The 25965-nt window shown below is 38.1% G+C and overlaps 1 protein-coding gene and 1 pseudogene across 4 annotated transcripts in view; one reads left to right on the top strand and one right to left on the bottom strand.

The window, feature by feature from the left end:
- The window catches only part of MTFR1 (mitochondrial fission regulator 1), an 80045-nt gene that overhangs the window by 20187 nt on the left and 33893 nt on the right, over nt 1-25965 (top strand). For all 4 annotated transcript variants that reach the window (XM_022595286.3, XM_022595285.3, XM_022595287.2 and 1 more), the window contains 3 exons: nt 5479-5618; nt 13853-13951; nt 21886-22001. In XM_022595286.3, coding sequence (XP_022450994.2) covers nt 5556-5618; nt 13853-13951; nt 21886-22001 — 278 coding nt within the window. In that variant the 5' untranslated portion in view covers nt 5479-5555. The remainder of the gene's footprint in view (nt 1-5478; nt 5619-13852; nt 13952-21885; nt 22002-25965) is intronic.
- LOC115803732 (U6 spliceosomal RNA) lies at nt 24625-24690 on the bottom strand (annotated as a pseudogene).

Raw genomic sequence — 25965 nt, 5'->3', positions numbered from 1 at the left:
CAAAACAGTAGAAAAAGGAGTTGAAAATTCTAACAAAGCAGTAGTTCAAGTGATTTGGGGCTTCATGAGGTAGATGAAAGTGGGAAGGGATTGGTTAGGTTGACGGCAAGTGCAGAGGAGGAGACTGAAGGTCTCAGTATGGTCCAAGGAGTGTCTGAGTGAAAGCTGCAAGGTGACATTTGGTTTTTGTAACTTCGATATTTTTTTTCTTTTTTTTTGGCTGCGCCAGGTCTTAGTTGTGGCATGTGGGCTTCTTAGTTGTGGCGGCATGTGGACTCTCAGTTGCAGCATGCATACGGGATCTAGTTCCCCTACCTGGGATCGGACCCGGGATCAAACCCGGGCCCCCTGCGTTGGGAGCGTGGAGTCTTACCCAGTTGACCACCAGGGAAGTCCCTAGATTTTGTTTTTAAATGCAAATTAAAACATGTATTTTTGTAGCATTGTCTAAACAGTACAAACCATCCCAAGAAAAATTTACTTCTACCCACTCTGGCCAGTTTTAATAGTTTGATGTATATCTTTTCATAAATGAAAAGGTTGAAGATTTTTTTTTGTTTTACAGAAATGAAATCATACTTAGTATATTTCTCTTCCTGTAACATATATATACCATCAAGTCATTACATAGACTGTAACTCACTTTTAATAGATGCATAAAGTTTGTAATATGCATATACAGTAATTTATTTAACAGGTGTTTTATTGGTGAACATTTAAAGTTGATCCTAGTTTTGTGAGTAGAAAAAGCACTGCAGAAAATACCTTTATATATATTCTTTATGTATAATGCTTTTATTTCTGCAAAAGAAATTCCTGAAAGTTGCATAACTTGGTCAAAGGCTCTGTGTGTTTTTAAAACTTGTATTTGAAGCATAACTTACATTAAGAAAAGTATCTTGGTAAGCTTTCACAGAGCAAACACGTGCAAGTATCTGCGTATGTCAAGAAATAGAACACTGCCAGCACCCTCAGAAATCCCTCTCGGGCCTCCTGCCAGTCACGACCTCTGCCTCCAACAATTCAAAACAAAACAAAAAAGACTAAGTTTAAATTAAAAAAAAAATTCATAATCTCTGATGAGATTGCTTTCACTTTTACCTGTTTTAGATCTTTATGTAAGTAGACTCAAACAGTGCTCTGTTGAATGCATCATCTCTGTGAATATTATAATCACCTAGCACCAGCAAGAATATATGTTTATTGGTGTACTAGTGCCAATGAGGCCAAAGTGCAGAATTCCATTTAGGAAAGGACTTGGAGTAGAGAAGAAGACTCGGTTGAAGTCATAGCTGAGCGATAGGGAATGATTCAAGTGTCCTTAAGTCAACCCTCATGAGGGACAGAGGGTGGTAAAGCAGTGCTTCCTAAGGAGAGCTTTTTTTTTTTTTTTAAGTGAAGGTATAATTTACATACAGCAAAATTCACTCCTTTTGGCAGACATTTCTTTGAACACAGAGTCATATAACCACCACCACAATCGAGATATAAACTACTTCCATTTTTCCAAAACCTGCCTTGTGCTTTGCTGTAGTTAATAACCCTGCTGACCACTGCTCTGTTTTGTTGTCACTTTAGTTTTGCCTTTGAGGGAGGGTTTTTCAAAGAGCTTAGAGCAGTAATTGATTGGAAACAGCCCTGATATAAAGTAGGAGAGAATAAGCAAGCACAGGACCCTTTGAGAAGGCTTGGAAGCAGCATTCTAAAGGGACAGCCAAATTTCAGTTCAGCGCGGGAGGGGATGCTTACCTTCAAACAGGGTTCCAGAGAGCACAGTGGAGAAGTTTGGAGGAAAGGGTAACTGTAGGCGGCCACCGACTATGTGACCTCTCCTCTGTGTTTACTGTTTATCAGTAACAAGAACCATTCCCCTTATTGAAATTTCCCTTTTTTTTTTTTTTTTTTGGTGACAACACCGCTCTCATTTTTCTGTTACGTCTTTGATCATTTTTTTCCCAGTGACTCTTGTTTTCTCTGCTTGATGCGCAAGTATTTCTTGAGGCTTCTATTCGGGCTTCATTTCTTACTCTGAGTATGAGTTAGCCCATTCACTCTTAGGTTGCATCTCCTTTTTCTAAGCCAGTGCTTCCTAATCTTTATCTCTGGCACAGACTCCTTCCTGGCAAGAATAATTTTTTTTTTTTCTGGCAAGAATAATTTTTAAAAATAGTTTAAAAAAACCCCACAAAACTATCTGCTTAAAAAACGAGGAAAAGGGACTTCCCTGGCGGTCCACTGGTTAAGACTTCGCCTTCCAATGCAGGGGATGCGGTTTCCATCCCTGCTCGGGGAGCTAATATCCCACATGCCTCAAGGCCAAAAAACCAAAACATAGAACAGAAGCGGTATTGTAACAAATTCATTAAAGACTTTAAAACTGGTCTACATCAAAAGAAATCTTAAAAAAAAAAAAAAGCGAGCGAAAGACACTTCTTAATGGAAGGTATCAAGATGCCCCCAAAACCTGTGGAAAAGCTACTAAAACTGCTAAAATTAAAAAGACTGACAATACCAAGTATTGACCGTTGACAATACCAAGGATTATAGAACAACTAGAGCTCTTGTATATACCTGCTTGCGGGAGTGTAATTGGTACAACCACTTCAGAAAAATGTTAGTTTCTACAGATTTTTCAAAGATTTAGCTATATCTCTATCTCTGTATAATCTGATGATCTAGCAGTTTTACTTCTGGGTATAGACTCAAGAGAAATTAGTTCTTTTTTCATTTTTGCCTGTGCCGCACAGCATGTGGGATCTTAGTTCCCAGACCAGGGACGGAACCCACGCCCCCTGCAGTGGAAGCGTGGAGTCTTAACCACTGGACCACCGGGGAAGTCCCAAGAGCAATTAGTTCTTCTTTTTAAAATTAATTAATTAATTTTTGGCTGTGTTGGGTCTTCGTTGCTGTGCGTGGACTTTCTCTAGTTGTGGCGAGCGGGGGCTACTCTTCGTTGCGTTGCGTGGGCTTCTCATTGTGGTAGCTTCACTTGTTGCGGAGCACAGGCTCTAGGAGTGTGGGCTTCAGTAGTTGTGGCTCGTGGGCTCAGTAGTTGTGGCACACGGGCTTAGTTACTCCACTTGTGGGATCTTCCCGGACCAGGGCTCGAACCTGTGTCCCCTGCATTGGCAGGTGGATTCTTAACCAGTGCACCACCAGGGAAGTCCGAGAAATTAGTTCTTATGTGTACCTTGCTATGTTATGTGCACAAATTGTTTCAGCAACTTTATTTATAGTAGCTAAAAAATGGAAACAACCCAAATGTTCATGAACAGTAAGTTGGGTAATACAACACTGTAAATCAACTGTACTCCAATAAAGTAAAACAAAAAACAAACAAGCCCCCAGTAAACTGGGCAAGTAAATTGTGGTATAGTACCACAACAAAATACTGAACATCAGTGAAAAAGAACTGTGATTCACAAATTATGTGGATAAATGTCACAGACAATGTTGAATGACAGAAGTCAGACACAGAAGAGTACATGCAGCCTGCGAAAGTGATAGGCTGTAAAAGTTAGAGTAGTAGTTAGGTAGGTGAGGCATGGATATCGACTGGGTAGAGGCCCAAGGGAGCTCTTGGGGTTCTTCAGATGTTTCACATCTTGATCTGGATGGAGGTTCCACAGGTTTATACATATATAAAAATTCATTAAGCTGGACATACTTAAAATTTGTGCACTTGCCTGTGTAAGTTATATCTCAATTTTTTTAAAAAGTGATAGGTTTAGGGCTTCCCTGGTGGCGCAGTGGTTGAGAGTCCGCCTGCTGATGCAGGGGACACGGGTTTGTGCCCTGGTCTGGGAAGATCCCACATGCCGCGGAGCGGCTGGGCCCGTGAGCCATGGCCGCTGAGCCTGCGCGTCCGGAGCCTGTGCTCCGCAGCGGGAGAGGCCACAACAGTGAGAGGCCCGCGTACCGCAAAAAAAAAAAAAAAAAAGTGATAGGTTTTCCAATTACATAAAACCATCCTTTTTCTCTGACCAGTTTTTTGTCAGTCATCTCCAGCTTATTTTTGGCCCTTTGCACTTTTTATTACCATTACCTCTCAGAATATTCATTCTTATAGGCAACTATAGATGTTGGTAATATTTAAATATATGTCTCACCAAAGTTCTAGCCCCGGCCATTTCTTAGTTATCAATAAATTATATGTTCCTGTCAGCGCTTAGAACTCTTTCATTGCATACTTTGATCTGTCCTTAGGGCTGGGCTCGTTCTAGTTCATGTTTCACTCAGCGTCTGGCGTATTTGTGACAACTTTATCCCCCCACCCCGCCCCAATTCTTTGTAATTCTTCATCAAGTTCTCCTCAAAGTGTAGACCACAAACGTTATTTCTGGTCCACAAAGGGGTAAGCCTATATCAGAATGTAAATCAAGTATATCACTAACTACAAGGGTCCGCAACCCCTGAGCCGCGGACCGGTACTGGTCCACGGCCTGTTCGGAACCGGGCCGCACGACAGGAGGCGAGCGAGCAGAGCCTCATCTGCTTCTCCCCGTCGCTCGCGTTACCGCCTGGACCATCGACCCCCCCCGTCCGTGGAAAAACTGTCTTCCACGAAACCGGTCCCTGGTGCCAGAAAGGTTGGGGACCCCTGACTAAGTACTGCTTTTTTTTTTTTTTTTTTTTTAAAGGCTTCCTTGACAAGGAAGCAGCACATTGATTTATAGTCTGGTGTAAACTTGTTGTGTTGGAGACCAACACTTCAGGTAAGCTGGTTTATGTCATATGAGCTCATAATTCTATCAGATATACAGTATATTGATGGGGAGGTGAAGAGGGTGAGTGGCAGGGGTTATAGTGCCAGTGAGTGTGGTTTGTTGTTATTTTTGACCTTCTGGCCTCTGAATTCCTATTTTATGTTTCTGGAATTCCTTTATGATTTTGGTGAGAGCCAGAATCGGCTTGTAACCGTAGCCAGGTAGGTTCGTCCAAGCAAATACCGCCAGTATGGACAGCAACTCAGGAGCCAGTGGGACAGGAAAGTGGGAACTGGTAGATTCTGTTCTGTCAGGGGTGGCAGTAGCAGTTGCAGTGATGTCTTCCAAGACCAGTTCTGCTGCAGTTTTGGATGTCTTTCCTGGCTGTGTAGCCTATAAGTTTCTTCTAAGATTGTTGTCTACTGGGTGTCTTTCCACAAATATATTTTCTACTTATGTCAGCCACAGTAGGTTTTTGTTGCTTCCAAGGTAGAACCCTGACTGGAAAAGAAATACTTAAAAAAATTTAAAAAATTGTACCATTAGTTTATTTAAAGGTGATCACAAGTAAATTTTTTTTCTTTTTTTTTTTTAATTTGTTTTATTTATTTTGGCTGTGTCGGGTCTTAGTTGAAAATTTTTTTCCTTAAGTAAACTTATACATGCAAAGGTTTAAGATGTAGACTAAACTTACTTTGTGAGATGTGTTGTAGACAGTAAAGATTCTAAATAATAATTATTTCACTTTAGTATTTACATTTTAACATTTCAGTGTGCTTTATGGACCATGTGCTACTATGTATGCCTGAAGTACTTGAAATGCAAATTTGGAGAGACTTTGCCATCTAAATGCTTGGCTGGATTAAACGCCTAATTAGGATGGTTTTTCAACAGGTTGGAAGCATGCAATCGGTGAGTGCTTGAAATTCATTTTTAAAATCCAGACATTGAGAATTTTTTCTGAGAAAAATGAATCTTATGTATGGCCAACTTATGTAGTATTTAATTTGCTTACTATTTAAATCATGGAAGTGAATCTTTACCCAGCATCCTAAGTAAGGGATGGGTTGGTTACATCGAAAACTTAACCAATATTCATGTGACTGGTAAAAGCAATGCATTTGTTATTAGTGAGGAAGAGGCTTAAATGTATATAGAAATCATTGAATAAAATATGTTTGACTAATGCTTGACAACTCTGAATGTTGTAGAACTGTTAATATTGAATGCTCTTATAATGTGGTTTATCACACAGCTGTTTAAAAGGTAAGTCATGTCTCCTAAAATATAACTGTAGATACAAAGGAAAAAGTTAGTGTAATATTGTTATTCTGTGCCAAAGATGTTCGGATCTTGACATTTTTAAAAGTATTTTCTACTAATACATAATTTTTTTTTTAGATCCAGTGTAAAGTTATTAGAGCAATACTTGTGCCAAGCATATTTTGTGGAATATTTGTTTCTCATTTTCACATTCAGTGTCATTGGTGACATGGAATTACATTGTATTCATTAAAGATATAGGCAGGTTACATAATTTGAATATGGGTATACTTTTTAACGCACTACTTTTACTTTTTCGTTTTTATTTTGTGTCTCTTTGAATATTGCTAAGAGAAGGTTGAATGTTTTGTTGCCCCAGTCCCACAAAGTTCCATCTATTTTCTTTGGAGATAAAAAGCAAAGAACCAAATAACATTTACCCCGCCCGCCCCCGGTTTTTTTAAAGTTTTTTTTTTTTTTTTTTTTTGCGGTACGCGGGCCTCTCACTGTTGTGGCCTCTCCCATTGTGGAGCACGGGCTCCGGACGCGTAGGCTCAGCGGCCATGGCTTACGGGCCCAGCCGCTCCGCGGCATGTGGGATCCTCCTGGACCGGGGCACGAACCCATGTCCCCTGCATCGGCAGGCGGACTCTCAACCACTGTGCCACCAGGGAAGCCCCTAAAGATTATTTTTGATGCGGACCATTTTTAAAGTCTTTATTGAATTTGTTACAATACTGCTTCTATTTTATGTTTTGGTTTTTTGGCTGCGAGGCATGTGGGATCTTATCTCCCCGACTGGGGATCGAACCCGCACCCCTTGCATTGGAAGACAAAGTCTTAACCACTGGATTGCCAGAGAAGTCCCTACCCTTTTTAATATTTACATAATTTTGAGTATTATCTTTCGGATAAACAATAGGAAAATGGTTTGTAAAGTTAATACTTTCATCTTTTTCAGTTACATCTTCTCATGTTTTGAACTTCACTTAATGCAGTATACCACCTTTCTCAGTTGCTACTTACCATCATTTGGCTACATAGGGTAGGTTAACATTTCAGTACTGACAGCAAAAGAATTTCTTTTCAGAAAGTCAGGAAGCTTTTGTTGCTAATGATTCCCCAAAAGTGAAACTTTACAGCTTATGATTCCTATTTATTTGCAATTTTAGTAAGAAGTATAGTTGAGTGGAAAGATTGTAGGTCTTGGATTCAAACAAACCTGGGTATGAAATTTATCTCTGCCAGTTACTTTCTTCATCTACAAATTACAGGTAGAAAGAACTACTCCTGCACAATGAACCTGTGGATTACACGGCAGTGTATGTAAAATACCTATCACAGTGGCCTGTATGTAGTGTAGGTACATTCAATGACGGTTAATTTCCTACTGTTTTGCTCTGTCATCCCCCTGCCCCCGCCCCAAGTCAGGCAATGTGACCAGTGCTGATTGAGGCCAAAGTGCAGAATTTTGTTTCAGGAATAGATAACACACTTTATTTAGCTTAGTTTACTTATTTAGCTTTGTTCATTTTGAGCTGTAACATGGGTGCCTTTCATCAAAGAATGGACCAGGTAAGAGAGCATTAGCTTGCTCCCAATATTGTAATCACAACTGATTTCTACCAGTAGATGGAAAGATCATTTTTTTATGTAACATATAATCATCACCTTTAATCAGTTAACTGAAAATCTGTATAAAAATAAATGTTCTCCTAACATTAAACAATTTGACCCTTTGGAGTTATTTTCTATCTTAGTTTCTGGGATCTTTTAGCTTGCTGCTTAAGAGTAATCTGAATATAAAAAAAAAAACTTTTTAGTTCCATCTTTCAATGATAAATACATATTTCTCACTGCTTTGATATATAAATGAACTTGGTACTATATTTGAATGTATTCAAGAGCAGAAAATGCCTTCATTCTTTGCATATTTTATCTGCTTTAAAAAGAAAGTGCAGGTTTTGAGATCTGCGTTTTGTTTTGCCATTAGGCCCAGCTGGTGATGATTAGCTCTTTGTATTTACCGCACACATCAGCACCATCATAATAGCTGTCACTGATCGGCTTACTGTGCCCAGTGTTTTACATGTATTTTGTGTGTTCACTAGGACAACACTTTTTTTTTTTTAACAGATGAGGAACCTGAGGTTCAGAGTGTTTAACTGACTTGTGCAAAGTTACCTGACTAATAAGTGGCAGAGCTGTAATATGAACCCAATTTTGATTCCAAAATCTTCTTTTTAGTGTACTTTGCTACCTCTTATAATAGAAGGGGAAGAAGACAGTATTTATTAAAGTCGTGTTATATTTAAATACCTTAACTCAGTTTTTAAAAAAAATTTATTTATTTTACTTATTTTTGGCTGCGTTTGGTCTTCATTGCTGTGCATGGGCCTTCTCTCGTTGCAGCGAGGGGGGCTACTCTTCGTTGTAGTGCACGGGCCTCTCATTGCAGTGGCCTCTCGTTGCGGAGCACGGGCTCTAGGCGCGTGGACCTCAGTAGTTGTGGCACGTGGGCTCAGCAGTTGTGGCTTGCAGGCTCCAGAGCTCAGGCTCAGTAGTTGTGGCGCACGGGCTTAGTTGCTCTGAGGCATGTGGGATCCTCCTGGACCAGGGCTCAAACCCACGTCTCCTGCATTGACAGGCGGACTCCTAACCACTGCGCCACCAGGGAAGCCCCTCCCTTAACTCATTTAAGACTCATAGGCTTATGAGGTAGATACTGTTCCCGTTTTATAGATGCGGAAAGGGAAACATAGAGGGATCAATAATTTGCCAGCTTTATACAGACAATAAATGGTAGAGCCTACTTTTAAAACCAGGCCTATATGCTTCCGTGGTCTCTGTGTTTTCTCTTCACTGCGTTCCATTTGGCCTCAACATTTGTTTGAATTTAAAACTATATACAGTTGACCCTTGAATAGTGTGGGTTTCAACTGCTTGCATCCACTTAGATGCAGATTTTTTTCCGTAGTAAGTACTGTAGTGCATGATACATGGTTGGTTGAATCCGCAGATGTGAAACCCTGGATACAGGAGGGCCAACTGTAAAGTTATATGTGGATTTTGTTGGAAAAGTGGGGGCAGTGTTTGGTGTCCCTAACCTGAGCATTGTTCAGGGGTCAGCTGTATTCACATTTGTCCAAACTTTCTCCTCATTCTATTATTACTATATTTATGCCCTTAAGTAAAAATGGTTTTAAACTAGAGAAAGCAAGCTATGAAACTAATGTGATTCTGGTTCACCTCAGTATTTTATGTTGAAAAGTTACAGCAAATATCTAATTTGTATTAGGAATATATTTCCAGTAATACTTAAGAATTGCAACCTTGTTTTCCTCTTCTGTTTTGGAGGAAGAATGTGAATGTGGCTAGGAGTTTAGATAAGGAAGAAGAGAGCTGAGGGAAGGGTTGTCTTCAGTTGGGGATTTCAAAATTGTTATAGAATTTCATCTTCCTATCTCCACCCCCTTCTCCCCAACACATACTTTTTAATTTTCCTCTGGTTCCCTTGGAATTAAGAATTTATACTTTGTTGGGTCCTAGACGCCCTAAAAATTTGATTAATGGTATGGACCTTCTTCCCAGAAAAATGTTGTATATGTACATAATTTTGTGTATAATTTCAGGGATATGCGAAATTATATATCAGAATAAGAACCTTGGGTTAATATTACATAGTTTTTTTGAGAAAAATACATTTGATTAGAATTAAGTTTATATTTTTTCTTGCTAAATGGTGACTCTCAGATAGAAATATAGATTTAACTAGTCTCTGAGAAATGAATCACCAGCGTATAAAGCTTGAGTGCAGTCATCATGGTGAGACAGATGACATTTTCAGATTCCAGCCTCACACTTCAGCACTTCGACAATAGCTTTTCACATTGTTAACAAAGAACAAATTGCTCTCCTGGTGTCATCCTCCTCCTTGCTGTCATCACTTACAAACTCTGTTGCCAGATGCTATGGACTGTCATTACTAGACTCAGACATGCAAACATGCATGCCCCACACAGATTCATTATTACATTATTTATCAGTACTTATAAATAAAGCAAAGCAGTTTTTTTGTTTAATAATAATAAATAGGGCTTCCCTGGTGGCGCAGTGGTTGAGAATCCACCTGCCAATGCAGGGGACACGGGTTCGAGCCCTGGTCCGGGAGGATCCCACCTGCCGCAGAGCAACTAAGCCCGTGCGCCACAACTACTGAGCCTGCTCTCTAGAGCCCGTGAGCCACAACTACTGAAGCCCGCGTGCCTAGAGCCCGTGCTCTGCAACAAGAGAAGCCACTGCAGTGAGAAACCTGCACACCGCAACGAAGACACAACACAGCCAAAAATAAATTAATTAAAAAAATTACTGTTACTTAATTTTTTTTTAATGGAATTGAATGCTTGTTTTTTTTTTATAAATGTATTTTACTTATTTTTGGCTACGTTGGGTCTTTGTTGCTGCGCACGGGTTTTCTCTAGTTGCGCTGAGCGGGGGCTACTCTTCGTTGCGGTGCGCGGGCTTCTCATTGCGGTGGCTTCTCTTGTTGCGGAGCACGAGCTCTAGGTGTGTGGGCTTCAGTAGTTGTGGCACGCGGGCTCAGTAGTTGTGGCTCACGGGCTCTAGAGCGCAGGCTCAGTAGTTGTGGCGCACGGGCTTAGTTGCTCCGTGGCATGTGGGATCTTCCCGCACCAGGGCTCGAACCCATGACTCCTGCAGTGGCAGGAGGATTCTTAACCACTGCATCACCAGAGAAGCCCAGTTTTTATTTCTTAATGAAATCGAATTGTCTAGTAATGACAGTTTTCTCCCTGCCCTCTCTCTTAGATCTGAAAAGATATTACTGACAGTTCATCTTTAGAGGAAGCCTTTCCTTCTCCAAACAAGTGTACTGACAAGACACAGTTCAGCCACCAGTTAGGGTAGGAGATGCACTTGGGCCGTACAGCCTCCCAATGCACAGATGGTGACTTTCCATACCATCTGTTCATTATTTCTTCACAGCCATTTACAATTTCTCCCCCTCCATGAGGGCTGAATAGAAAAAATAAAGTTAAGACCTAGTTTTAGACTTCTTGGAAGTTAGCTGCTCCTTTCCCTTACTTTTTCTTCAATCCACTGAAGGTTATGGCTCCTCTTCTTTCTAAATATCCCGGTCATTAGCTTATAAAGACTCTTGCTTCATAATTTTTGGTGCTAAATGTTATGCAGTTCACAAGTAACAGAACAACATTATGTTAGTCCACTGTGTATACTTGAAAAAATAATCACATAAGGCAATCTGTTCTTTTACTTTACTTAACTTTGCATCAAAAGCCTAAATAGTCTACTAATTCCTTATAAGTAAAAGCTGAAGCTTTGGCCACCTTCCCTTGTTGAAGGCACCTGGTATTCTTTCCTTCTGATATAAAGCAGATGGGAAGATAATAGTTGAAACTTAGCCCTGAAGCATGCATAGCAAGGAAGGCTAAAAGCTGGCAGAAATCTTAGTTTCTGACCTTGGCAAGTCCTTTTTGAACTTTTCTTCGTGAGCTTTTTTGTCCTCTTCATCTGCAGTTAAGATCTTTGCTTACTGGAGGGATGGAAGATTCACATTAGACTATGTAATTGTCACATTGTGATGTATAAATAGCATTCTCCTACATCATAGGAGAGTTTTGACTTATGGCTAAGTAGAAGACATGAGAAATGATTGAGTGGTGTAGTTACTATTGCCCTATGGCTATTTTTTTAAAAGATCGATGCCTATTAACATGTATAAGGTAAAGAGTTTGCTTAAATACTGTTTTATTTTATTTTATTTTTTTACATCTTTATTGGAGCATAATTGCTTTACAACAGTGTGTTAGTTTCTGCTTTATAACAAAGTGAATCAGCTGTACATATATCCCCATTTCTCTTCCCTCTTGCTTTTCTTGGCCTCCTATGTTGGGTTTGTAAGGCTGTGATTCCCTTTTTCCTCTGGTCGGATGATTTTCCTCCTCTTGGTCCTCATGTGTTATTAACACTATTCGTGTGATAATCCTCTGTATGATCATTGGTTTGAATGATTGCTTTCCTGAACTCCACGTAATTCTAAGCTTCACAGTAACTTTACCTCTTATATTCTTTGTTTAATATTCTTATTTCAGTATTGATGTCTTCTTATCTTTCCACTGACCAGTTTTCCAACCTGTCCATCCTTTTCATTTATATTTCCAAAGCAGGAGTTATAGTTTTTGTTGGTTATAGTAGCCAGTGTAGGTTATAGTACTTTCTGGAGCTCTCCCAGGTAAACAGTCACTGAAACTTTGAACAATTTTTTAAATCCATTGAAAAAAAGTTGAAGTATAGTTAATTTACAATGTTGTGTGAGCTTCAGATGTACAGCAAAGTGGTTCAGTTATACATTTATTTGTATATATCTGTTCTTTTTCAGATTCTTTTCTATTATAGGTTATTAAAAGACCTTGAATATAGTTCCCTGTGCTGTACAGTAGGTCCTTGTTATTTATCTGAAACTTTGACCATATTGATGATGAGAATTGTATGAGCAGAGGCAGATGCCAGAGGTATTATATATACCCCATGATCCTCACTTTGATTCATACTGTTAACCTTAAATTGGATTTGATTGCTAAAATCTAAGAAGTCAGATTGCTTCTATGCTCGTTTTACAAGTTGTGCATGCTTTTAGAATGGTCTAAAGGTCTAATTAGGGTTATGTGTTGGAGCCATGGCTGTTTACAGTAACATTGCTTGGTCATACTGTAATTCCATTCTTTAAATTAGAATGGGCATTGAGTGACTTTAAAAAGGGGTCAGTGTCCATTGCTCAGAATACATGCCAGCTGATTTGGTACTATTTATTTAATAGTTTTAGGATGCAATTGAATATCTCAGTTGAATGAATTAGTAAATAGTCATATCATTCTCATTCTTTTTTTTCCAAATTGCTTTTAATAGTATACCACCTCTCTTTACCTCTTCTGTCCAGGCTTTCAGGTATAGCACTCAAAACAGATGGATAGTTTTTCTCTTTAAGGAAAGAGCATATACTTGGGGAGAAGTTTCCAGGTACAATTCGTAATGCTTTAACATTCTGCCTGTGCATTTTTTGTTTGCTTTTTGCTTTGAGGTTTGTATTTGTTTTTGCTTTAAGCATAGCATAATGTCCTCTGTGTATTATGATTTCATCTGAAAAATTCTGCTCACTAGGGTTATCACTAGCCTATTTAGTACTTTTGTATAAATTAGGAAAAGACACCTTTCCCCTGAGACAAGGCCTCACAAGTACAACTGGATTTTGGCCCCCACTCACCCTTGGCCAGGCCTTCTTGTGTAGCAAACAAAATGCAGCATCCTGAATCGTACAAATTCAGATTCTGAACTTTGTACTGATTTGCATTTGTTTTGAAAGTCTATTGTAAGTAGCTTGTAGTTTTGAAAAACTTATAGATAAAATTCTAAAAATATAGCAGAGGAGATAAAATAGTTTCCTCTGCAGAGTAGGATGAAAACCTAATGAAAACAGATGAGTTTTTACTCCTAATATAATTTTATTTTACAATTACTAGTAGTTCTTTTTTTTTTTCTTCCTTTTGGCCATGCTGCACGGCTTGTGGGATCAGATCCCCAACCAGAGATTGAACCACCAGGGAACTTCCACTAGTTGTTCTTTTACATTTTTATATAATGCCTTACATTAAACTTTATTGCATTAGTAACAACCTGCTGTATATATTCTTTAATTTTTAATTAAGAAATATTAGCTCATTTCCCGTAACACAGAGCTTTGTGATCCCATAATTAATGTGTCAGCATGTCATGCAATTAACTGTCCAGTGCTTTGTATTAACAGTTCTGTAAGTCTTGTAATTAAACTTTTGGTTTTTCCTACTTAGGTACTTTGGTCTGGGAAGCCATATGGTTCATCTCGAAGTATCGTAAGGAAAATTGGTACTAATTTATCTCTGATCCAGTGTCCAAGAGTTCAGTTTCAGGTACTGTACTTTATATATTTCAAATTTTATATTAATATGTGCATTGGTGATGTAAATAGGCCAGACAGCTTTAAAAGTACTTTTTGAACCTCTCCCCACTATTGATGCTGCTATCAATAAAATAAAAGAGGATAAAAACCACAGTAAAGTCTTTCTAATTTTAGTTCCTCTGTGAAGTGATTATTCAAGCTCTGTAAGACATTTATCCTTAAGAATACATACAGACTTAGAAGCATATAATAAGCCAAGCAGTTGTTAATTCCCAGGTGACCTTGAGCATTGTCTTCTAGCACCAAATCAGAAGTAGCTCAACTCTGCTTGGAGATAAGTTCCTATTTTCTTGATTTGGGTTTTTGTTCCTTACGGTTGTTTTAGTGTGAGACATGTTTCACATAGCTTTATTCTTGTTTTTCAGTAATTCTCTACAGTAGTAATAAAATCTTTTAGTTCACCGTTTAAGTGTATAAAGTTCAGCAGATAATCTATACCAATTTTAAATAATAGATTAGCATGTGAAGTGTGGAAGATAAGTTTAACTCATAATTCAGAAGGTCAGAAGTGCCCCTGCGAGCTTATTAGATGTCTTACTTATAAGTCACTCCTCCTTGTAGAGAGTTAAAAATCTGTTTCTAAGTAAGTGGTAGAAATGAGCATTTGTTCAGGTTCACTAACAAGGTAGGTCATTGTTACGCCCACTTGCGGATTGACTGGCAAGACCTTTGTGCATCAATCTAGAGATTGACAGATTGGAACTTTGCAGAAGTAATTTTTAACAAATGATGCGCTTTTAAAAAAACTCACAGTAGAGAAACCTATGATAGTAATTCTCTCAAGCACGATTTCTGAGAATTCAGTTCACTGAGACACCAATTGCTGATTGCTTTATTTGCCAGTTTCCTTCAAATAACCATTGTGTTAACTAAGACTTAGTAACTTTTCTTCTGATTGCTCCATTTATTCCATTAAAATTTTATCTGTCTGCTTAACCTTGTTGCAGGAGAACTTGCTTCAGCATTTGTGTTCACATAGCTAGAGAGGTATGAAAGGACGTAGAGATAATCCAGCATTTTCTGGTAGCAACCCAAATCTGCCTTGACAGTCAGTGGGCCGGAGTACTAGGGCCAAGTTCATTTTCTTGGCAGGATTCTCTTTCTCAATGTTATTAGTCACTTAGAAGCATCTGAGCAGAATAAGAGTTTTAGGTTTAGTACAGGAGCTGCATTTGAAAAGAGGGATTAACATAAAGGAGAGGAGTAAGGTAAGAGGAATGTTGGTGACCTACTTGAGAATGTAGTAGAAAACAGAAGACATTTGTTTATAGTGAGATTTTTCACTTCCAGGCAGTTTTGCAGCATGCTGCGTCTTTTCAAATTCAGCATCAATCTTAAAGTGAGTGTTTTATCTGCTACTTATTTAGATATTTTAAATTTGCTATCATTCTTCTGTATCTTCTGTTTTTTTAATTTAATTTTTTTTTACTACATCAGAAATATAAAAAATGTAGAGTCTTCAAAAAATATAACGGATGCCGTTTAAGAGTAATAAAATTGACAGTTCATTTTTGCTATTTTTTTTGGCTCATTTGGAGGTTTGATTGATATGGAATGTATTTGGACTGTCCAGGAGTCCAACATGAGTAAATACTGCTATAGAGAGTCTGGAACGGGGGAACCACCGTGGGACCCAGGGAGGGAGAGAAAAGTTGAAATAGATTAAACTTGAGAATGAGGTGTTCATGGGTCAATTCAGAAGCAGGAGTTAGTAGTCAAAGCCAGTCCTTTGTTATCCTGGGTGATTTCACTGTCTTTTGGAACTTAGTCTCATATTTTCTTGTCTTCCTCTGCTCCTGTAGACTTTCACTTCTATTCCTTTTCTTGTACCCAGCACTCAATAGGCATCACCTCAAGTTGGTCGCCCTCACAACAGTTTCACCTCCAAAATCTTAAGCCTCAGTGTGTTCCTTCTAAATCACACCATCTTTTCATTGTTGTCAGCTGACCCATATATCTGCAGACAAGTAAGACTCACATAAATGATGGGCAAGACAGGCATGTTACTTTTTTTTTGAGGGTTAGACAAGATAATCCATGCAAAGCCCTGAATATTGTAACTGGTACATAATTAGTGCACAATAAAAGTATGCTAGTGGTGGGATTTTATTGTTATTGCCACCTTGCAGCAGAATAGCAGATTAACTTACTTGGTTGTCTAAGTGAACTCCCTGGTTTTACAGATTGGATTTTTTTTTTCTTTTGGCCGTGCCGCTTGGCATGCGAGCTCTTAATTCCCCGACCAGGGATCAAACCCGTGCCCCCTGCATTGGAAGCCTGGAGTCCTAACCACTGGACTGCCAGGGAATTCCCAAAACTTTTGCCTTTTTTTTTTTTTTTTAAACAAATTGGATTCCTGTGTATTTATAGGTTCACAAATCAGAACACAGATCAGCACATTTATTTACACCTTCATCCAGTTAATGGGCCCAATGAATATTGGGCTGGGAATAAAATGAGGTAATGAATGTTAAAAAAAAAACAACATATAAAAGCACTCAATGTTTATTTGCTCTGTTTATTGGAATGGAGTTCAGAGGTTTTGATTTGCAGTGGTTCTCAATACTGGCTACATAATTAAATCACCAGGAGCTTTAAAAAATAAAATATCCATGCTCAGGCCCCATCCTCCAAGGCCCCAGCCTCCTCGCAAAAACACTTACAGAATGTATAAAGAATATAAGGTGTCATCCAAGGCTTACTAAATCCGAATTTCATATATTCGATTTTTTTGTTCATTTGTTTTTTAAAACCTCTTCAGAAGCTTCTTATGTAGCCAAGTTTGAGGACTTCATTTACAGATTGTGTTTTAGTATTTTGCTAAAGAAAGTTTACAGTAGTAACATAATTATCTATTGGCAAATTATGAAAGTAATCACTAAAACACCTTTGGGGTCATTTTTATGAATTTCAAATTTTATGAGTTAAAGAAAAACATGGAACTTAAGTGTGGTTTATTGGGGTAATAAATACTACACTTAGAAAAATCTAAGGCCAAAAAAAAGTGCTCTTGCATACCATGAGATAAGGGGAGGGTGGGCCCTGTGCTACAGTAGTTTGAATCCCTGCTCAGTAACTGGCAGAACTCTGGGAAATTTAACCTGGATTACCTTTTTTTCCTGTGGAAACCCTGCCCCAGGCTATTTTCTTAGATTGCTAGGAGTGATTGTTGGAATTGGTGGTGGAGGGAATGTTCTGTAACCAAACAAGTAATGAATAAGATTCTCACTGAAGTCCACGCACTGTGACTAAAGGTGGAAGTAAAACAGCCGCCTGCCACCTGGCCGCCCATCTTTATTCAGCAAATCAACTTGAAATCCATGCATTATGTTAGGTGCTGTTGGTCAGTGGTGAACCAAACAGACACGATCTCTACCTTTACTGGGATATGGTTCAGTGGGAGAGATATTAAGCAAGAAAATATGCTAATAAGCATAAAACTATAATTTGTACTAAGTGCAGTGAAGGAAAAATTGGTATAGCATGGGGAGACTAACAGTGGTGGTCTGGGAAGGCATCCCTGGAGGAATGACAAATAAGGATTAAAAAGAGCCAGCCCCTTAATGAGTTAGGGAGAGGGATGGATGTGGGGCAGTGTTGGCAGAGAGAACAATAAGTGCAGAGGTCCTGAGGCAAGACAGAAGTTACTGTTGAGCTAAGACAAGGCCCCTCAGTCAGGAGCTAGTGAGGTGGGAGACGTAGTGTGGTATCATGGTCTTTGATGTCTGAGCCATCTGTGGATAAGTACCTGGATTCATACTAAAATTCATTGTTAAACTTCATATTTTTCCCAGTTACTGTCTGATAATCTGGACTATGCTAGCATGTGATGTCATACATGTGATGTCATACCATTTCTGGATATTTTTAGCTGTAAAATGGCCCTTACGGGTAACTGAATCCAGATATATATGCATTATGTTTTATAAATTTGGTAACATGGCATAGTAATTTGAAGCCCAACTCAGTAAATATCTGTTTGTGATGTTTTATTCATCCTCAGTAATAGACTTCTTACAGACTTGTTTTTCCATGGAGATACTGTTACTTTCCTTCCTAGGTTATTTTGAGAGACATACACACACATTTCCTTCCCTCTTGTCTCTCTGGTCCTTTTTCTTCTCCCTATTCTCCCCTCACCTTCTTTCCCTCCCCCATTCTAGGTGTGTCATGAATAGGAAGGGTTAATAGATGCTCAGTTTTTTTTAAAGTGACCACATTACTCAGCAGTATTAGTGCCTGTCTCAGCTAGAATATTTAGTTTGGTGTTCTTTACTCAGGTATGCCTCTTGGCCTATTGGTGTCACTGTATGTCACTATATTAAAATGCAGAAATTCTGCTTTTTCTTATTATGACAGGAATTGGTAGAAAGTGAGGAATAATTAAATCTGTAATTAAAAATCCAGAACTTATTTTACTGTGTTGCTTTTAAGAATACATGTTTTGCATTTGGCTGTAAACAAAAGGTGGTAAAATAGACTGAGTATATTTACTGTTACACCGTTTTTGGCAAGAAACTGAGAGAATCCTAGTTCCCGGTGCCAGTGTGTTTATTTTATGAAAAGTCACATGAGGACAAAGCGAGCTCTTCTAATATTTTATTCTAAGTATTTCAACTTTTGTACAAGCTTTATATTTTTCTTTTATGCGTTTTATTAAATAAATCAATTTCTTCAGTGTAGTTTTACATTATCAGAATTTTTAAAATTACCTAAAATTACTTCAGTAAAATTCTAGAAATATAATTGAATCTTGGATAATTTAAATTGTTTCAAATGTTGATTTGAATTTCTTAAGATCAGTAAAAATACAATGCTCTTACTGAATTTTGCTCTGAATGAAATGCTTTTCTTTCTGAAAGGAATTAGGATACTGATAAATCAATAAGCACTAATTTTATTTTTATACTGCCCTTGATTTTGAAAAAAAAATTTTCTGTTGTTTTTTTTTTTCCCCCCTACTAACAATAGCTGTGGTAGGACAGGACCTTGCTGGAACCTTCAGTAAGTTGACCTTTTCTCTTTCAAACTTCCCATCCATCATCCATGCATGTCAGTAGTGGTGTCTAAATCATACCTCCAAGAATTCCATGCCCTCAGTCCCCTTGCCTACACTGACCTCACCTAAACTAGTACTTTACTAGGTGAACTGTACTTCCTGTTTCATTCTTATGCTACTGAGTGCCCATTTCAGCAACAACTGAAGTGGCCTTTTAAAAAATTAGATTTTTTTCAGTTTTATTTTGTTTTTTGTATGAGTTTCCCCAGGAACTTTGTTAGGCTTCTTTTTTGGTGGCATAAATCACTGTTACAATGTAAGTACGTGACTTAAATACTAAAACTACTTTGTTTTGTGGTGCAGGATGTCAATTAGAAATGATACAGGTATTATCAATTCTGGAATTGGTTCCTGACAGTATCATTAACATTTTCATCTCATTGAATACATGTTATAGACATGGTATTATTTCAGTGATTAAATATAATCAATGCTCAGTAAGATTACAGACTAAGTCCATGGAATAATTGGGTTTTTTTAAAGTTTGTGCAAAAAGCAACATTTCATGTTTAATATGCGAAGTGTTACAGATGTAAAATTGAGAAATATTGTATGATCTTTACATTATAAAATAAAATACTTTGAAAGGCTGTCACAGAATGGGTTTAACTTATATTTTTGTGTATTAGAAAAGTATTTTGCTTCCTTTTATGAACAAAAATATCTGGGAAGAAAACAGCAATTTTTGTAGCTTTTATGGGAAGGTAAGAAGTCTTAAGGTCAAAACTAGATTTTTACTTATCTTAAATATACCTTTCTTCCTACCAACTAGTAAGTGTATTGGAACAAAATTTTATTTTATAAACAAAGATTTAGGTAACCAAATTGATCTTCATGAACTAGCACCTTAAGGAAGGGACCATTCAGGTTTTACCTTTATGATTTGTCACTTGTACAAAATAGCCCATTAAATACTGTATTTTCTAGGAGCTTCCACAGAGCTTGGGGGACCTTCCTGTTCCCGAATCTCCGTGTAACCCACTTAGAATCTCCATTTTATAATGTTATGGGAGTATTAATATACCATTCTGTTCTTAGTAATGGATAGCAACAGAATATTGCCAGATTCGCAGGCTCTTGAGACCAGATGTGATGCCCAGTTCATTTATTTAAGTTGTACAAGATACCAATTTACTGAAAACTATTTGTTTATTGACTTATTTAAATAAATTTCTGAAACATATAAGGGAGAAGTAGAAAAATCTTCTTCATGGTTTTTCTTTGATCATATCCCTTGACAATGTACTTGCTGAAGCTTATACTTTTTTTCTCTTCTGACCACAGTTACTCCACTGTGTGCCTTAAAACACTGGGTTTTTATTTTTGTTGTTTTTTTTTTTTGCGGTACGTGGGCCTCTCACTGTTGTGGCCTCTCCCATTGCGGAGCACAGGCTCCGGACGCGCAGGCTTAGCGGCCATGGCTCACGGGCCATGGCTCTCCGCAGCATGTGGGATCTTCCCAGACCCCTGCATCAGCAGGCAGACTCTCAACCACTGCGCCACCAGGGGAGCCCAAAACACTGGTATTTTGAAAGCTTTTTCATCTTAATTCCGTTATTAGTTTTTTTGTTTTTGTTTTTGCCCAGGATTAAGTCCTTACATCTCTACTCTTCTAATATACTTGTTTTCTTTCTTTCCTATACCCCCGTCCTTCCCCAAAGCCAGAATTTAAGGCATTTTAAATACTTGATATTCTTAGTATCTTGTTGTTAAAATGTCAGTTTTCTAATACTACTCTATGAAGTTGATAATGTTGGGCAATTATGATATCTGAATGCGTGCACATACCAGTAGCCAATGTTTAGTTAAAATTTTATTCTTAATATTAAAGATATATTATTTAAAAACTAAAGATATATTATTTAAAAATTTTAACCGTATTAGTATTATGTGTTTGTATGGTATATTTTACAGTTGAGGAACAAGTATTATTTAAGTGTAGCTTCCAAAAGCTTCATCTGGCAATGATAATAGTAAGAAGGTTCAAACAAAGCATGGGTTACTGTAGAAGCTTTCTGATAAATACATGTAAATCTCTTTGGCCTCTTAAACGTTTTTCTTCAATTAAAAAGTCTGCATTTTATTTTTTATTTAAACCTTACTTCAACTTGTAGGAAGTATTACATTAATCTGATAACTGTTATTCATTGGCCATCTGGCTCTGAGGCATTATTCTTAGAACAAAACAAATTTAATTCAATTAAGTTATTTTTCCATTTTTTGAAGGTCAATTTCAGAACTTGCACGCTTTTTCTTTGTTATATTTATTTCAGAATATTCTGTTCCTTCATCTAGGTGTTTAAGGTTAGCTAGAGAATTCTGTTCTGCTATTTGTATTTTTGGTTCTTTAATATAGTTAATACTTTAAAAATCAAGAGCTCTAATGATATTTGAAAATGTATTTTCATTATTGTAACAGTGTATCTATATAATATCCATTTAAAAATATTCCCAGATTTAGCACAAATTGGTCACTATACTTTTTACTAAATCTCTTCAGAAAAGAACTGATTTATAATGTTTAAATTCTAAAAATTTTCTTAATGTTTTAGGATGAATAGAGGTTTTTGTTTTTTTTTAATGAGTCTCATTTGACCTGTAAAATAAAAATTGAATGAGTTAAATTATAATTCAGAGATTGCATGCACTATTAAACAACAGTATAACATAACTAAAGGTCTCTTTCATGGAGACCTTCAATGGAAATGCTAGAAACTGTCCATGTGTTTGTAACGCTAGAGCTGATGATTTTCCTTAGGTAAGAAAATGCTTTATTCTACCATTTTGGTGCTAGATGAAGAACTTTCCCTATTTGTAACTTATAGCTTACCAGCCCTACAACAGAATGGAGCCCCAGACAGCCAGGAGAGGATGCAGTGGTGTCTTTTGCTGATGTTGGATGGGTAGCCAAAGAAGAAGGAGAGTGTTCAACAAGACGAAGGTTAGTCTGGTTGGCTATCAGAGCTGAGCTGCAGTATTTAGTATTTTAAGATGATACATTTACAGTATTTCCTTTTATTAGCCTAATTTGATCTCTAGTAACCCAGTTCTTTTTTTTTTTTTTTTTTTTTTGAGCGGTCATCTTTTCTGTTCATTTTAAACACTCAGCTGGTATTTGTAAAGTTCTTAGAGACCTGTAACTGTGTCCTAGTCCTTAAGAATTACAGAACTCCTTGCCCTTCAGAAGTTTACATTCTAAAATGAGAAATCAGAAAGACCTATCATAAATACGTTTAGATAAGTAAGTAATTCTAATGGTCTTATTGAGGCAGAGGAATCACCGTGGATCAAATTAGGAAATTTGTATAGTCAAGATAGGTTTTTTTAATAGATCTTTATTGGAGTATAATTGCTTCACAATACTGTGTTATTAGTTTCTGTTGTACAGCAAAGTGAATCAGCCATATGCATACATACATCCCCATATCCCCTCCCTCTTGAGCCTCCCTCCCACCCTCCCTATCCCACCCTCCCTATCCCACCCCTCCAGGTCATCACAGAGCACCGAGCTGATCTCCCTGTGCTATGCGGCTGCTTCCCACTAGCTATTTTACATTCGCTAGTATATATATGTTGATGCTACTCTCACTTCGCCCCAGCTTCCCCTTCCCCACTCCGTGTCCTCAAGTCCATTCTCTATATCTACGTCTTTATTCCTGCCTGCCCTGCCACTAGGTTCATCAGTACCCTTTTTTTTCCCCTTAGATTCCATATATGTGTTAGCATACGGCATTTGTTTTTCGCTGACTTACTTCACTCTGTATGACAGACTCTAGGTCCATCCACCTCACTACAAATAACTCAATTTCGTTTCTTTTTATGGCTGAGTAATATTCCGTTGTATAAATGTGCCACATCTTCTTTATCCATTCATCTGTCGATGGACATTTAGGTTGGTTTCATGTCCTGGCTTCAGGATGAGGTTTGATTCAAAGGAGACAGTATGCAAGAGCTAGAGAAGTGCTTTCATTTCTTTGATAGAGCCTGAGTAAATTATTGACTACTCTTCAATCTAATAAACACCTATTCAGCTTATTCAACTCTTCTTATTAGGCATCAAGGAGACATAGATAAAATAAGACACAGTCCCAGCTTTCTAGGAATACTTGGAAATACTTGCTAGAGGAGATTACAAAAGGAAATCAATAATAGCGATACTGGAAAGACTACTAAGTGAATACAGAAGGCCACTGTGGGATGAGAGGTTCAGCAAGGCTTCTCAGGGGGGCGGATGATAGAGCTGAGTGCTGAGGGGCAGTAGGAGCCACTCAACTAGGAAGGCTGTATTCCAGGTAAAATGAATGTGATTAAAGGTACTAATCAGGAGGCCACATGGCATGTTCAGGAAACTCCAAATGGCTCCATGAGGCTAGAGAGTAGCAGAGAAGGGTAAGCTGTAGGAGAAGAATATGGAAAGTAGGTCAAGGTTTAAAGATCATACATGTTAGGCTAAGAAGTTTACACTTTTTCCTGAAAGCACTGTAGAGCGATGGAAGAAATTTAAGCATCATAGTAATAATATCAAATTTGTATTTTAGTTAAATTTCCTTGTAAACAGTGTAAAGAATAGAAGGGAGCCAAGTCAGGAAATAGGCTAAATAAGAGATGATAAGAGTGTGACTAAATTAAGAAACCGACAGAAGGCGTGGAGAAAAAGGACAAAATCAAGGGATACTCAGAAGAATGTTAAACTTTTTTAAGAAACTTTTTGGGTATTGGGGTTGAGAAAGGAAGAGTCTAGGATAACTCCCAGGTTTCTGGCTAGGATATGAGAATGGTGGAACAATTAATAAGAATATAGGAAAACAGATTTCTTTCTGGACGGTGGGAGTAAGAGGTAGTCCAATGTGGAATATGCTGTGTTTGAGCTTCCTGTGGGATGTTGACATTGCTCTAGAGACAGTTTATGTAGCTAGATATTGATAAAGAATGCTTGCACTTCAACATGTGGATAGAATGGCTGGTACCCAGAGTACTCAAGGAGCATATATAAGACATGAAGAGCATTTGTATCCTGGATAAAGCTGGCATTTGGGAGTAAATCAGGAGAAAAAAAAAAAGAGAAAGAAGGGACTCCCCTACCTGCCAGAAGTAGCTCAAGAGGCAGAAGGAGAACCAGCAGAGAGTGTTGTCATGGAAGCAGAGGTAGGAGAGCTTCAGGGAAGTAAACTTCCATCAGTGTCAGATACTTAGAGGCTAGGTAAACCAAAAACCTAGCAAGTTTCCATTTTGTTTTGCAGTTGAAAGATTATCATTGACTTTAGCTAGAGAGTAATTTCATTTGAGTGGTATTAGCTGAATAAAATAAGAATTAAGTAATCCAAGAGCAAAAAAGGAATTTGATTTGAATGACAAGTAGGAGTGAGGACATAGCAGTAGATGAACAGACCAGATTATTGCAGGATTAGCAGGTAAAGAGCCTTTTTTTTTTTTTTTAATTTTTAAAGTCTTTATTGAATTTGTTGCAATACTGCTACTGTTTCATGTTTTGGTGTTTTGGCTGCAAGGCATGTGGGATCCTAGCTCCCCGACCAGGGATCAAACCCGCAACCCCTGCATTGGAAAAAAACATGGAATGCTACACGAATTTGCGTGTCATCCTTGCGCAGGGGCCATGCTAATCTTCTCTCACTGTCGTGGCCTCTCCCGTTGCGGAGCGCAGGCTCAGCGGCCATGGCTCACGGGCCCAGCCACTCCGCGGCATGTGGGATCTTCCCGGACCGGGGCACGAACCCGTGTCCCCTGCATCGGCAGGCAGACTCTCAACCACTGCGCCATCAGGGAAGCCCTAGCCTTTCTTTTTTAAGATGTTTATTTAATTTTTTTTATTAAACTTCTTGAGATAATTGTAGATTCTTCACGTGCAGTTACAAGAAAGAATACAGAAGCATTTCCTGTACCCTTTACCCAGTTTTCTCCAGTGGTAACATCCTGCAAAACATGGTACACTATCACAACTAGGATATTGACACTGGTTAAGTCAAGATGCAGAACATTTCCGTACTATAAGAACCCCTCCTGTGGCCCTGTTATGGCCACACCCACTCACTTCCATCTCCAACCCCTCCTTAATGGCAATCACTTATCTGTTCTCCATTTTCACAATTTTGTCATTTCAAGATAGTTATATAAATTGAATCATACAATATACAACCTTTTGGGACTGGCTTTTTTCACTAAGCATAATATCTACTGATTCATCCAGATTGCTGTGTGTATCAGCAGTTCCTTCCCTTTTAGTACTGAGTAGTATTCCTTGGTATGGATGGACCACAGTTTGTTTAACCATGCACCAGTTGATGGACATCTGGATTGATTCCAGTTCTTGGCTTTTATAAGTAAAGTTAATGTAAACGTGTACAGGATTTTGAGCCAGCATAAGTTTTCATTTCTCTGGAATAAGTGCCCATGAGGGCAATTGTTGGTTAATATGAGTCATAAGGTAGTTGCATGTTTAGTTTTAAAAAACTGACACACTATTTTCCAGAATGGCTGCATTATTTTACATTCCCACCAGCAGTGTATGGCTAAGCTAGCTTCTCTGCTTCCTCACCAGCATTTGATGATGTTACTTTTTCCTTTTTTTTTTTTTTTTTTGCCATTCTAATAGGTGTGTATTGTGCATCTCATTTTCATTTGTGTTTCCTTATTGGCTAATAATGTTAACATCGTTTCATATGTTTGCCATCTTCATATGCTTTTGAATAAAATGTCTCTTCACGTCTTTTGCCCATTTTCTAATTTGGTTTTCTTTTGCGAGTTCTTTATATATGCTAGGTATGAGTCATTTTTCAGAGGTGTGGGTTTGTAAACATTTTCTCCCAAATGTAGGGCAAGTAGGACAAGTTAAATCTTATCTTTTCATCTATTTAACAGGGTCTTTCACAGAGCAAAAGTTTTATATT

Source organism: Delphinapterus leucas, chromosome 17 (assembly GCF_059928025.1).
Source record: "Delphinapterus leucas isolate spDelLeu-1000000601 "Yukka" chromosome 17, BTC_Dleu_Yukka2, whole genome shotgun sequence".
Lineage (NCBI taxonomy): Eukaryota > Metazoa > Chordata > Mammalia > Artiodactyla > Monodontidae > Delphinapterus > Delphinapterus leucas.
Note: the sequence above shows the minus strand (reverse complement) of the source record. Positions and strands in the feature narration are given on the sequence as shown.